Source organism: Juglans microcarpa x Juglans regia, chromosome 2S (genome assembly GCF_004785595.1).
Source record: "Juglans microcarpa x Juglans regia isolate MS1-56 chromosome 2S, Jm3101_v1.0, whole genome shotgun sequence".
In the NCBI taxonomy this organism is placed as follows: Eukaryota; Viridiplantae; Streptophyta; class Magnoliopsida; order Fagales; family Juglandaceae; genus Juglans; species Juglans microcarpa x Juglans regia.
This window is the reverse complement of record NC_054597.1, coordinates 11,697,760-11,713,325: the sequence shown is the minus strand read 5'-3', so window position 1 is coordinate 11,713,325 and position 15,566 is coordinate 11,697,760. Positions and strand designations below refer to the sequence as shown.

Below are 15,566 nucleotides of genomic sequence, written 5' to 3'. Positions count from 1 at the left end.
AGTTAAGTAGGAAATCTTGACCGACCATTTTGGCCAGTTAGATTGATGGCAACTTTCCAATAAACACTCTTATTATTCATTCATGGTTGCGGACATCGAGAAATATTTTAACTATAAAAAATATTTTATAAAAATAAATTTATAAATTGAGGTAATATATTAAATTATAAAATTATTTTTATAATCTAAATATATTATATAAAATTATATTATAAAATATCTTTTCAAACTTCTCCAAAATAAAATATGTCTGCTTCCTTCTGATTATATAGCAAAACTTAAATGCCCCCAAACAGCTTATCAGAATCAATCATAACCTCACTTTGCCTTTTCAACGGCTGTGATCGAGCTTGAGTCTCCAACAATCGAATCAAACCTACTAAATATGTAAGCAACAAACAGAGCCGCCGTGAGGACCACGTAGTCCTTTGCCGCACACTGTTTATTTGACGCACTCGGTGACCCGGTTTGCGGCCCGTTGGACCAATACAAGTAATTCAGTAACTCGGATCCTTTCTCATTCGTGAACCGGTCTGGTTTAAAACTCTCCGGTTCATCGAAAATCTTTCCGTCTCGCATCACCAACGGCTGATATCCACAGAGTAGCTCACCCTTTTTGATGTTGTATACCGAGTCGTGTGAACTCAGTTGGAAATCTTTTCTGGCTCGGCCGTATTGAGTCGGCACAGGCGGGCTGAGTCGTAGGGTCTCATACACGACTGACATAACGAGTGGCATCTCTTTTACCGAGTCGAAACTCAGAGTCGACCCACCTTTTTCTTTCACCTCTTTTCTTATCTTTTCTTGTAAGCCAGTCTTGTCACTCACTATTCTACTCACTAAACCCGGTAGAAAAACTGAGAACCCACCAAAGGCATTGAAGCCCAGAATGAATAGCAAATTGTGAAGGCTATCTTCTGTACTCAGTCCAAACTCGGTCTCCCCTCTTCTTAGTACTTCCTTACCTATATGAAGACACAAATAAAAAAGTGAATGAATTGAATATCATGCCATTCCATGTTGGAATAGAATTTTCTCTATTTAATGTAAATTACAAGGTGTTTTTGTTTTTATTTTTTTTTTTTGTGAAATATTAAGGAGTAGTAGTTCATAAACAATACCTTCTTTTTTCACAAAGTCACATAACTTGTTGTAGTCCCCGCTAACAAGGAGGAATGGGTACGCCCAAGAATGCAAGAAGATCTCCTCTAGAGGCTGAAGGACGCCAATCTTCACAGTGGGGAGGAGCTGGACCGCGAGCCAGCGGTCGAGCATGATGTAACCGGAGTCAGCAATTTCTTGGGAAACAGAGGGATCAGCTCCGATGAGGGATTTCATGAGGAACTTGAAGACGAACTGTTGCAGAGGGATTAGGTAGCTGGCACTGCCTGACTTGGAGATCGTCGACTCGATGCTATCCCACATCGTCTCTAGGCTTGCTAACACTTCACTGACCCAAGTTTTTGAGCCTTGTTTTAGGATGTCCATGGCAAAGTTCTTAAGCTGCATGCAGCATGCATGGAAAAATTAGTGGTGTCTGCAAGGTCGTGTACTGATAAAGTTCGATACTTTACCTAATAAGACTATAACATATTAACAATGATCATTTACTTTGATCATTTGGAATGTATTTATGAATTTGACTATAGTGATTCAAATGTTATAAAAATATTGTCAGTTCAACATAATATTATTCAAATTCCCTATAACAATAATGGGTGATCTTTACTATTATTAAGTTAAATGAACTCATATTAAGTGTTAATTACTTTGATTTATCAAGAAGTCAAGATATTAAATGATCAATGTCTCAATAATATTGGCCTATTGGGTGATCACATGAAAGTTTCGTAGAATATTAAGCCTCCGTTTGGATTGAGAAGTGATATCAACTCATATCATCTCATCATTACAATATTCTAATAATATTTTATTTAACTTTCATCTCAACTCAACACATTTCAATTCTCAATCCAAACGGAGCCTAAGAAATTCATGATTCAAAAATCATATAGATATCCCATTTTAGGCAAATTAATGAGAATGGTCATTTTAACCTAAATTCGATAGCTTATTAAATATTTTTATTAAATTAATTTCCTTTGAAAAACAAAATTAATGCCGATGACTTACTAGCTGCTTGAATAATAGGATTAGATAAAAGTTTTGTGAATAATAGTAAGATGATTTGTGAATAATCGTGAGATTGTTTGATTTAAGCATTTATTAGGTTTTGAATAAAGAGAGAAAAAGTTGAATAAAAAATAATATAAAGTTAAAATATTATTTTTTTAATATAATTTTTATTTTAAAATTTGAAAATTTTGAATTATTTTTTATTTTTTGTTTAAAAATTTTTAAAAAAGTGTAATGATTAGTTTAAAAAAATTATAATGATTAGTTTGAAAGTGGTTTTGTTTAATTGATGTTTGAGAAGAAAATAAGATGCGATGAGATGGAAATTATTTCCAAACATCCCCTAAAGTGATTATATTCACGACTTTTCTCGCCCTTTTTTATTTTATTTCTACAAAGAGAGGACGTATCTGTGAAGTTAGAACCCATGAGTACCCCACCCTCTCTTTGATATATATATATATATATATATATATATAAAAGGAGTGCTAAAATGGGTGACAGACCATAATTGCTATTTTGTGGTATTTTTGCACTCTGAATTAGTACAATTTCACAATTTTCTAGTTCTTGTGCTTTCCTAGCTATTCAAGCTTGGGGCCCTAAGAAAATTGTCATGTATGATTTCTCGAGATCGAACATGAAATTAATCTTTAAATTCTATATGTTTTTTAGATGGGATTTTTTGGGTCTGATGTGTCTTGCATGGCTCATGCGAACTGTTTTCTAGTAGTCATCATGATGTGTTGTATATAAAATACGTTATGATGATGAAAGCACGAATATTTTTGGTCATATAAAATGTTGTAACAAGCATATTATTGGTCCTACTAGTGTTCTTGATTTCTTAAAATGATTTTTATCTATATATTATGTTAGTTTATAATAAATAAATCACCTAAATTTCATAATTCATAGTACATATATATATATATATATTGATTTTATGGAGTTTTTGATGATCAGTTTGTAATACATGATCCTAAAATTCTATTAAAACAAGAAAACATTCAGTCAAAAAGGAGAAAATTAAAGAACAAACATGCATGCTCATGTAGATCGACCAACCTACCTAGCTATTTATCAATTATCAAATCTCACATTATATTGGCTATTCAAGTGTTCAACTTATCTCTGATGTATGCCTGCAGCTACAGATCATAATCCTAGAAGACCTTAATATCCCATCATGCATTGAGACCTGATGATCTGAACCCATGCCATTTTATGCAGAAGAAAGGAGAAGCTTTTAGAATGAGCCTTCAAACCCATGCAATTAATTAGCTCAAGAAATAAACTCTGATCAACAGACTTTATGCTCATCAGCTAGCATTTGAGTTTCAAGCAATTAGCTATCAATGACATGGCATATATAGGAGGTAGGTTGCTACCTGCATTTCCTAATTAACTCCTATTATATTAACATTTAGTTAATTATAAAGATATTAATGCTTATTTCTTATATATATATTTTCCGTCAATCTTAATCTTTTTTTCTTTAAAACAATTGATCTAGGGATAATCTCAAACAATATCATATCAAATGAAAATATTAATTATAACATAATTCCATTTGTTAATGAAAATATAATAGTTTATAACATATATATATATAACTCTATTATAGGGATCAGTCCAAGATGGTGATTCTGATATTTGCTAAGTTATAATCTGAAAGCTAAACGAATTTTTCTTATCTCAATATTATTAATAGAGTACTATTACAGTCATAAAGAGATCTTACAAAAATAATTTCACAAACTAATGTGGCCGGTTTCATTTAATTCGTTAGATCTATTTTACAATAAAAGTAATTTTAAAATCTGACGAACCATATCATGCCACATCAGTCTGTGAGATTGTAAACTATTTGTGACTAGAGTATTTTCCTTATTAATATGAAGGGCAATACTAACTGTACTCACAAAACTTATATATCCACGTGGCTCAGATTAAAGGTGTGAACTTGGGAGTTTTAATTAGGGAAACTATCACATGTCATGCTAAATTGATTACTGTCCTAAACGATTATTAGAGCTAGCAAGAGCCATTATATATAGTCATGGAATCAGCCAAAAGAATATGATCAGTTCATACTGTAATGGCTTATACGACATATGAATCAGCCAAAAGAACAATGATATATACTTACATGAGAGCGGATCGATCTGCACACGATTTACAAGGAAAGCTTGAAATATAATTTTTTTCTACCTTTCAGTAAATGAAAGTGTACATAAAACTGTAAATTTTCAAGCTTTCCATATAAATGCCATGCAACATCCCCATGTCCCACCCATTTACGTACTTCAAAACGACATAGAAATATATGTAGATGCTTAAAAAAAAAAAGAAAAAAATAAGTTGGAAATTACGTACTGGGGCCAAAATGTTGTTTAATAATCTTACGTGTGATTTTATCTATTTTTCTAATAATAATTTATTCACTAATTATAAATTACTGTAACGTCAATATTTTATGTATGTATATATATATATATATGTTGAATTATTTTTATGAATTAATTAGATAGTGATGATGTGACTGTCATGCTGTACGTGTTACAATATAGCTGTAAAAGCAGCGTTTTTCACTGCCCGGAAAATTTTTCATAGCCCAGAAAATAGTAGGTGGACCACCTAAAATTTGAATTATTATGGTCCCCAGTGGTACCCCATCTTAATTTCTTTTGACAGTACATACTGTCCTGAAGCTTTGATATGCACTGATGATAGAAAGAAGGGTCATTTCAGGCCTACCGACACGTGTCTAATTCTTTTTTTATTTCAAACAAATCTTTTTTTTAATGTATTTTTTTAATATTATTAAATATTTAAAAAAATTTCCAATATCATTAAAAAAATATTTTTTTAACCATTAAATAAATAAAAAATAAAAATAAAAACAGTCGAGACACATGGTCGGTTTTTCGTTGATCCCATGGAAAAGTAAGTGAACCCATTATTTAATTATTAAAATAATATTTATATAATTCTAGCATATTCATTTTAAAAAAATTAAATAAATATAAAATTCATATAAAAATAAAATAAAGTTTTTAATAATAGATCGATTCTCTTATAATAAATGTGCAAGAGAACTGTTTTTAATATTACTTGTGATATTTTCAGACAATTTTTTTATGAAAAGGTTTTATGTAAACGAGTTCGCACTAGAATCGGACGATTCTCATATGTAGTTTTAAAGAGATTCATCTATATTAGTTTGAATTTTAAATTGAGTAATACTGAGTACAAAAAGTTAAATTTATTATTAAAAAAATATTATTTTTTTCAAAGAATTATATGAGTTTTTTAAATGGATTTGATCCTCTTAGGGTTTGCATTAATCATTTTCCAAAAGTTAAGGAAGGAGAGGAAAAAGTTTCAAACTACTGTAAGAGACAAAAGTAAGAAAACATACATGGGAGTGTTGTGGCTCAGAAGTATCAAGGTAAGCGCAAACCCTAACATCCCCAGTAAACTTGACACTGGGCATGAAATCACCAACGAGGATGTTCCGCTTCTCCACAAGATCCATGTCGAAGAGGTGCGAGAAAGACTTGGTGTCGAGGACAGCTACAACGTTAGGATTAACGTTGGTGAAGAAGGGGAAGGAGGGAGGGACGTTGGTGCGGAAAACCGTGCTCTTGTACTTCTCAATTCGCTTCCTGAAGAAAGTTTCGGGGCCTTGGAACCAGAAGTAATCGAGGCGGTCGGAGATGGGGCCTAGCAGTGGCCAGCCATGGCTGCCGGGGATTGTGCGCAGCGGAAGAGATGTTGGCGGGCGAGCCGAAGATAGAGGCGATTCTGAGGATGATTGCACGCCTGGTGATACGCTCATCTTGCTGCTGCAGATCATCATTATAGATCGAGGTGGATATTAACTAAAAGTGTTTTGGGTTTAATGATCGGTAGTCAATTAAGAAGACTAACGAGGTGCTGCAGCCTGCTGCTATATGTATTGAATGTAGATAATGCTGGGGTGGACAAGAAATTGTACTAAAAAAAAAATGTGCGCATTTCAAGGCCTTGAAGAAAACGCTTTTCCGTGTCCATGTAAGACAAAATAAATGGCGCACGCTGTGACCTCTTGTGGTCTTCCATCCGCGTTTTTATTTCTACTATATTAAGAGCGTCTACGCATATGATATTTATATAATATCGTTTTAAAATTCTCCATATTAATTTATACATATCTAAATATTTAGTTTCTTATAAATAGTATTTATCTAAATTTAAATAATTATTATTTATTCTATAAATTATATTTTAATCATTATTTCTCTCTCCTTTCAATTTCTCTCTCACAATCCTTTCATTTTCTCCTTCTTTCAATAATGTATCAAACTTTCACTTGCACATTCATTTTATTATGATATATTATATATATATTTTTTCATTTTATTATATTTTTAATATAATATATAAAAAAATTAAATTTTTTATTATTACATTTATACTATTAATGTCAAATGTATGTCGTGGATACTAATTATAAAATATATATAAAAAAATTTATTTTAGCAAAAAATTAATAATAATAAAATAATAATATTATTATGTCTTAAATATGCATAAATCAATATAAAAATTTTATTTGAATAGTAAAATGAATATATAAAAGAATTAATTTTACATATGTATATGTATAGAACAATGATTGATATTACTACTCTAACTTACAGGTTTACTAACGCATCATGGCCTTGTATTTATGAATTTATTTTTGTAATATTTATTTGTGGTTAAGATTTTTTTTTTTTTTAACAATATTACTTGAGTTCAGGCGCCATTATTTTGACCGGAAACAAGTAAGTTTAAGTTAAACAGTTTAACGTTTGAAATTTAAATTCATTTCAACTCATCATTATAATATTTTTAAATTTTAATATAAAATATAATAAATAATTTAAATTTTTTAAATTTTAAAATAATAATAATATTAAAAAATAATATTTTATCATCTCAATTTAATTTAACTCAACTCAATTCAACATCTAAAAATAACCTATTGAAATTATATTTTAACACACGATCTCACGTTTGGATATTTTGTAAAATTAAAATATGAAATATTTAATTAAATAAAATAAAATGCAGAATTATAATTTAAACTCGACTCTTGTTTTCAAAAATCTAAATTGATAGGAATAGATTGATTTAATTATTTAGATTTTACCTTAATACACTCTCTCACATACTTGTAGATCAGACTATCTCTCAATAATTAAGCTTAATGTATAAAATATCTAATTAAATAAAATGATGTGTAAAATCGAGAATCAAACAAAAAAGAAAAATGGGTGGAACCCTCTCTCTTTTAAACTCTTTTGTTTCCATTAAAATAACTCTTTTTATTAAACCAAACATATCGTTTCTTGTTAATTATTTTTTTTCTAAAACTCAGTTATAAAATGAGTTATTTAACTCATTTAAGTTAAACGATGTCGTTTTATATAAGAATAAAATAAAAATATATATATTATATCTATCAATTCATTAGTTTGGAAATGTTCAAATCATTTCCAAACTGACCGATATTGGTCCTTAAGGTTTTGGTCTGCCAGCCGACCCATTTTGGCGGGTTCCATTTGTTACTTTTGTTACCATTCACCCCTAATAGTTACCCCATAAAAAGATTTAATTTTATAAAAAGAGTAATTCGTAGCCAGTTTTTGTATCCTACGACGCACACCTTACGTGGCAAATTCGGTGCGGTCTGGAGAATGGAAATATGTATGTATCAGCCTACAATCGTAGCATGTATACATTAGCCTACAACTGCAGTACATGAGAGCACACCTCATGTGGTGCGGTAAAATAAAAAGAAAATTAAAAAAATAATGTGAAGTGTGCAGTAGACAGTAAACTAGACTAGGGCTGAGCACCGACACTTTCGGAGTCGGAGGGCCCAACCTCCGACTCCGACTTCGACTTTGTCGGAGGTCGAATCCGACCTCCGACTCCGACTCCGACATGTAGAGAATCCGACTCCGATCCGACTCCAACTTGTCGGATCGGAGTCGGATTTTTTGACTTTTTTTTTAAATTTTTTTTGAACTTCATATTTGACCCACTTTAAAAAAAAATTGTGGTCTTTCAATTTTTAATTTTCTCAAAATTACAATCCAAACTTATTAAACTTTTAATTATAATAAAAAATACAACTAAATAAAACAAATAACATACTAACATACATTCAAAAAATAAAAAGAAAGTCATATTTTTACATGTACTCCCATCGTCCATGATTCCATATCCACATCCAACTAATCACTACAATAAACAAAGGCACCGTATACGAAATGAAGATTAAAAAAAAACACCGTATAGTTACTATAGTATACTATTATAATTACTATGAATCTATTTTTAATTATATTATATATATGATATATATTATTATATATGAATATTAAAAAAAAAGGCACCGTATATGAAATGAAGATTCAAAATATAGTATTACTAGTTTATATATAATATAGTATTAATATATTATACTATTAGTCTATTACTATATCTTATAGTATAATTACTAATACTATAGTATCATACTATTAGTATGTTAGTGATTTAATATTATATATATTAAATCTCTAATCTCTTATACTTGATATATATATTAATATATATAAATATTAGACTTATTAGTAATACACTAATAGTATTAGTATATTAATATTAGTATTAGTTATACTAGTAGTGACATTAGTTATACTAATAGTTATATTAGTATTAGTTATTATTAATACTATATATTATACTAATAGTGATATTAATACTATATATAGTTATAATGATTAGTATAACTACATTAGTTTTAGTTATAGTGATTTAACATAACTATATTAGTATAAGTTATAGTGAATCAGTGATTTAGTGTAGGTATAATACTATAAGTTATAACTATAGTCTATAATAGTATTAGTATAAATATTAGTATTAGTTAAAGTGGATTACTAATAGTATTAGTATTAGACCATAAATCTAATTAATATACTAATGTATATTAGTATTACTAATATATTTATCAAAAGGAATATGTTGAGAATTTATTAAGTCAAAAAATATAATTAATACAAGATATTGTTATATAAAATTTATATGAATAATACTTTAGTTATTATTCATTAGTATTATATGTTATTCTAAATTTATAGATTAGTGTTTATCCATTAGTATTACATGTTGATGTTATTATGCATCTTAGTGTTTATAGTATATTATATATACATTAGTATTACATGTTATTATATTTATACATTAATAATTTAGTGTTACAACTTACATGTAACATGGTAGTAATATTATAAATTTGTAATAGTATGATATTTACATATAGTCATATACTAAACTATTATTATTTATTAGTCAATTTAGTCTATATATTATAGTATAAATATATTATTTACCTAGTATATTATTGAGTTTAACTAACTATATAAGATATAGTTGTATAAAATTTAAATGATTAATATATAAAAAAACACATATATTTTTTATAAAATATGTATAAAATCGGAGGCGGAGTCGGAGGACCAAGTCGGAGGCGGAGGCGGATTGTCGGAGGCGGATCGGAGCGGAGTCGGAGTCGGTTCTTCAATGACTCCGACTCCGACTTCCAATAGGGAAAAACTCCGACTCCGACTCCGACTTGTCGGAGTCGAAGCGGACTCGGAGCGGAGCCGGAGCGGAGTCGGATTCGGAGTCGGATTGTCGGATTTTTGCTCAGCCCTAAACTAGATAGTAGACTGATGTATAGAAATGCTTTGAAGAACCATGTCACGGATCAATCCATAGACGAAAAACCTTCTTCCTCCGATCGAAAAATCCTCCTTCTTCCTCCCCTGATTGACATCCTCCTCATTTCAAATAGATGGTGCTAGGTCTTCAGTCAAGTGTCCATTTGTTTTTTTGAGTGCGGTTCCTAGCCGGTCGGGTGCGAAAATTAATTTCACACCGGTCAATCATGAAGAGCCAAATAGGCCTCCCACAAAATTTCCTCTTGCACCCTCATGATCACCAATTTGTTTGTCTCCCTCTCCTTGTTCCTTCTTTCGCTCCCTCTCCCTCTCCCATCTGCACTTGACGGACGACGCCTGTAAAAAAGTTCCTCCCCCATCTGCACTCCGACGGACGACGCCCCAAAAAAGTCCCTCCCCCATCTGTAATCTAGCTTCTTTGCCCCAAAATAAAAATCTCTCCCCTACGTGCAACCGAGCTTCCTTATTAACTCCTCTGTTCTTCTCCTTTTCTCTGCTTTCACTTATAAAAGCTGTGTTTTCATCTACAACACTACAAAATCGATGTATAGAAGGGAGAAGAGATCTATGTGAGAAGACATGTTATTCGCACAAAGGAGAAGACCCCCCCCCCCCCCCCCCCCCCCCCCCCCCCCCCCCCCCCCCCCCCCCCCCAAATCTTTCTCTTCCTCTCTCCTCGACACAGTTTACCGTTCCATCGACGAGTCCAACGCCGAAGAAGCTCATTTCAAAGAAACATGCGAGTTCAAGAAACTAGAAAATTACACAATAATCTTCTAATAAGTTTATGTTTTCGTACGTAGATCCCACATGCATGATTTGAATCTTGCAGAGTTGCAGTACTACTACAAGCATGTGGCCATAACATGATATATAATAATCTATTTACAGCTACCAAAATGATCTAAAATAAATGCTTAATTTTGGGTTGATTCTGCAACTCATGATGTGAGCACGTAGTTTTCAAGCATATATATATATATATATGCACACACTGATCGAGATCGTGATCATGTCATGTTTTTGCAATATTTAATATATTTCGTTTCTCTTTCTCTTTCTCTTTCTCTCTCTCTTTAAAAGAAAAAAAAATGCCTGTTCAAGAAACAAAGCATTTCTAGATCTTTTTTTTTTTTCTTTTTTTTCAATGTGATGTTTCTGTTGGTTTTAAGATATATTGTAGGGGATTTCCACCCCCATTGAAAACTATTTCTAGCTCTGCTAAGCGTGGCACTTGGGTGGAAGAAGAGGAAAAGGAGGTGCTGAATCTTCGTCGGATCGACGATTGGATGGAGAAGCGGAGCATTCACAGCTCTGTGCTCTACAATTCAACCTCGAGCTCCTCAGAATGTAGCTCTGGCGCAACCTTCTCGTCCTCAGAAACAGAGCTGAGCAAAAAACACAAACCGAAACTAAAACCGTAACCGAAGCTACAGAGCTCCAAGAAGCAGACAAAGTGTTGTTACATTTTAATAAAAAATTATTTTGTAACGATTATCTTTTAAATTGCAACGTTTGGGTTAAAGCATTAATATAGGTTTTTTAATTGCATGCCGTTGCAGATTTTCTTATATTAATATATTTTGTATTATCTTGAAAGCCGTTTGTAATTAATTTGATTGATTTAGTATTGTACAATTTCATTCAGCAGGCATGCATGGCATTTATGGCTATTGAGGTGCTAGTTTTCCAGCCATAACTTTAACTTTAACTCGTGTATATACGTTATCCTTCTTTTGACTGACGGAAGAATAGCTCCAGCTTGAGAAACTCATCATCGCAGTATTTTCAACGTTTGATTAATTATGATTTTTTACGATTTTGTTTCAAGGGGTTAGCCGTTTCATATCATTATTTTGTGCGTTAACTTATGCAGAGTTTAATTTTTCAGTTATTTCATGAGCCATTTCACAATGTAATTATCAACGAGTTTTACTAGCCTATAAATATGTGCTTTGGTTCAGTCAGACGTGGTGCATTAAAAATTCATACTATTTCATCTGATAGTTTGTGTGTTTGAGAGATTCCAAGTAAAAGAGAGTGTTTCTTTTTATGCACCATTTATGCAGAATTAATTCAGGCTATACAACGATCAATTGAGTTGTTGTATCTTGAAAGAGTTAAGTCAAGAAAAATTCTGCTACATTAATTAATTTGAAATTTTGCATATTGCAGAAGACTTGAAACTCTTTAAAAAGAATGAAATTTTCGTATTTCAATCTAAAATGATTTCGTGTGAATATTAATTTTATTATAATTTGTTATTATATTATTATATATTTTACCAACATAAAGTTGAAGTGATAGGAGAGGAGAGGAAGTGGGTTTCAAGAGAGAAAAGGGTTACGGATGAAAAAAGGGTTGGGGTAGAAAGGAAAGAGGCAAAATAGATAATTTTACCTGGATTTGTGCTTATTGTAATTTCTAAGCTGCTGATGTGTTTATTTTTTACTGGTGGATTGAAAACGAAAGTTATATCCGATCGGACCGGCCTCAAGGTATTTTTATTTAGAAAAAATATACATAAAAGTTATTATTAAGAATATCTATTTTATATACATGATATAATATCATTTAAATCAGATATTTTTTTAAGTGAGTGTTATAAATAATTAATTAAAAGTAGTCATATAATGAATACAAAGTGTACACTGTTATAATAATTTTTTTATAGCATTACTCTTTTATTTTTTAAAACCAATACATCATTAAAATCGATGGTTCCAAGTTTTCGGTCAAGTTTCCATTTTATTACTACTTTCTCACCAAAAAAAAGGGGATTGTACCAATTTATGGTTCTGGCGAGATATTTAACGATGAGATTTTTGGTGAGTGCAAGATGAGACCAGCACAGCTCCTCTTCTAGGGGCCTTTAGAGCGCTGGTAGCCCATGAGGAAGCGAGCTGTTTCGACTCAATGAGGGTACTGAAACAGTGCAGAATCTCCGAAGCGAACCAAACAGAGAGAGAGCTAAAGAAGACTCGAGATCGACGGCGATCATTAGCTCGCTCAGGAGACTCCAAAACGATAGTCATCGATGGGGAAGATGTGATGATATGTTCTTATTATTCCCTCGTAAACATAACCTCTTCTAAATTTGTATTTTATTTGGAAATTTAAAATATTATATTTTAATATTATTATTATTTAAAAATTTAAAAAAATTAAATTAAAATTTTAAAAATGTGAATATTTTATTATATTTTTTATAAAAATTTAAAAAATATAATAAAAATAAGAGATAAAATGATATTTTATATTTTATCTCTAGAACAAACCAGCTGTAAAGCATGTAAGCACATATGTACTTTGTAGGAAAAATGGGTGGGTCTTTGGCTATTAGGTTTCGTTTAGAATTTAAATTCATTTAAATTTATTTATATTTATTATTATAATTTTTTTAAATAATAAATAATTTAATTTTTTTAAATTTTAAAAAAATAATAATATTAAAAAATAAAAACATATAGACTCGTTTGTTTTCAGAGATACATAAAAATATACGGATTCGATTGTTTTCAAAAATAAAATGAGATGAAATGAGATTAAAGTTAAAAAGTTGAATAAAATATTATTAGAATATATTTTTTAATATTATTTTTATTTTAAAATTTAAAAAAATTAAATTATTTATTTTATTTTATATAAAAATTTAAAAAAATTATAATGATAAAATAAGATAAGATAAAATAAAATAAAATATTTCTTAAAAACAAACGACACCTTAAAAAAAAAAAAAAAAAAAATTACCGTCGAGTAGAACTGAAATGTTTTGAGCAAACGGGCCTACCCCACATGCATTGCATAAATGCTGTATCAGTTGGCCGGACGTGAGATACAGCACGAGTACTTCAGAAAGGAAAGGGGAAGGGAAAAGCAAAAACAGCCAAATCCTCTCCCATGTGATTGGTTCGACGAATCCGTACGTGATGTTCACATGACCTTTCGAATATGACAATTATCGTCAGAAAGCAACGATCATCATATTTTAGAGCAAGCCATGGATGGGAAACAGCCAAATCCTCGCTCTTTTTTCTATTTTCTTCCTATTTTAATTAGAATTCGTTGATAGAATATATTATTCATATTATTTAAATTATAAAATTAAAAATTTTTATTTTAAAGTTTATGCGTTAATCATTACTTTCATTTTATTATAAATTTTTTTAATAAATTAAATCTTGTCATATCTATTAATGTTGTATTTCACATGTCTTTATGTTAGGTTCCAACAATTCAGATTTTTAGAATTGAGCTTGTGAAAACAAAGTAGAAAACAAATTGGAGAATGTGATCTTGGGGCTAAGGAGTCTCCGATGTCAAAGTTAGTATCGTATTTTGGAAGTTTGTACTTAGAAGTTGTTATTTATACCGAGAATCTATGGGATAAATCGTGTTTGCCCCCATAGAGTCTGTGTCCTTTTACTGTTCATTTTATCAAATCCTTTAATACGGCGTGCCTTTGCGATAGCGTCATTGATGTGGCGCGTAACTCGAGTAGTGGTGCCATTAATGTGGCATGATTCCTTGATTTGCTTTACTCTGCTGGTGTCTTCGGTGATCTGTTGATATTCCCATATCAGAAGATTAAAGGTTCTCCGTCTTTTCCATTCTGCCCTATATAAGTCCCCATGAACGAAGTGTGCTCGAGCGACGTCAGGCCCGTCCATCCCATCAGCCATCTGTTTACTTTTCCTTATAGGAGATTTACTTCATGGGCAAGTTTGGACCTTGGAGCCGGGTATCGGGTCGAAACCCAGTGGGCTTGTGGAGTGGGGGGAAATCCCCTTACAGTTACCCCACCAATTCCTCTCTCGGACGAGTTCGAAGGGAATTCTGTCTTTCCTTCCTTGGTTAATCAACTTTTGCAACTGTGACTATACGGAATTTTCTTTCCCGGGATGGGGGTTGCGGATTTCTTTACGCTCACGTGTTGCACTTCTGCTCCCCATCTATATCCAAGTGGCATTTTCGTCTTTACACAATATCTAGCAACGGTTCGCCTTCAACTTGCGTGACTGTACTTTGATAGTTCTGCTCCGCATTAAATGGCGCTCCCTCAGTCCTTTTGTCATTACTCGCATCAGGTAGTTACTTATTTCCCAGGTCGCATCACTGGATACGCTCTGCTGGAATCGCGACAATCGTGGGATTCGAGTACCCTGTGGGATGCGTGGGTTCCTACTGCCTCGAGATATCAACCATCAAGCTTGCCTATACAAGGTCCCCTTCCTTCTTAGTAATGGGTTACTTTGTTCATTCTCTCTTCTGATTTCTCTTATTTCTTCTTGGTTACTAATGGCCCCAAGAAATTCTTGCATTCTCCTAGATTGGCTAGATCTTCTAACACTGTCTGTGTCGCCGACGAACAGGGCGACACCAATCCAGAGGAGTTTGCTGATTTCTTGTGGCGTTCGGAAGTGACTTCCGTTGAGTTGGAATCATTGAGGGAGACCTACATGGCTCCTCAGACTGTGAAACTCGAGGTGCCCCCTCCTACTGAAGGGGCGGTAGATTCTGAGGGTTATGCCTCCAAAGTGGCGGTGTACCCCGCCATGTTCTCTTGGGGCCTTAGGTTGCCCTTCTAGCGTCCAATGCTAGAAGTGCTGGATTTTTTCAAGTTGGCGCCCGCTCATCTCCTTCACAGTGCGTGGAGGATCCTTG

General features: G+C 32.1%; 1 protein-coding gene across 1 annotated transcript; it reads right to left on the bottom strand.

Moving 5' to 3' along the window:
* Positions 1-209: 209 nt before the first annotated feature.
* Positions 210-6,102, bottom strand: LOC121251952 (fatty acid hydroperoxide lyase, chloroplastic). Its single transcript, XM_041151374.1, has 3 exons — positions 5,561-6,102; positions 1,122-1,503; positions 210-965 (listed from the first exon to the last, which is right to left on the bottom strand). Exons 1-3 carry the CDS (start codon positions 5,999-6,001, stop codon positions 319-321), a joined length of 1,470 nt encoding a protein of 489 aa, XP_041007308.1. The 5' UTR covers positions 6,002-6,102; the 3' UTR covers positions 210-318.
* Positions 6,103-15,566: the final 9,464 nt, after the last annotated feature.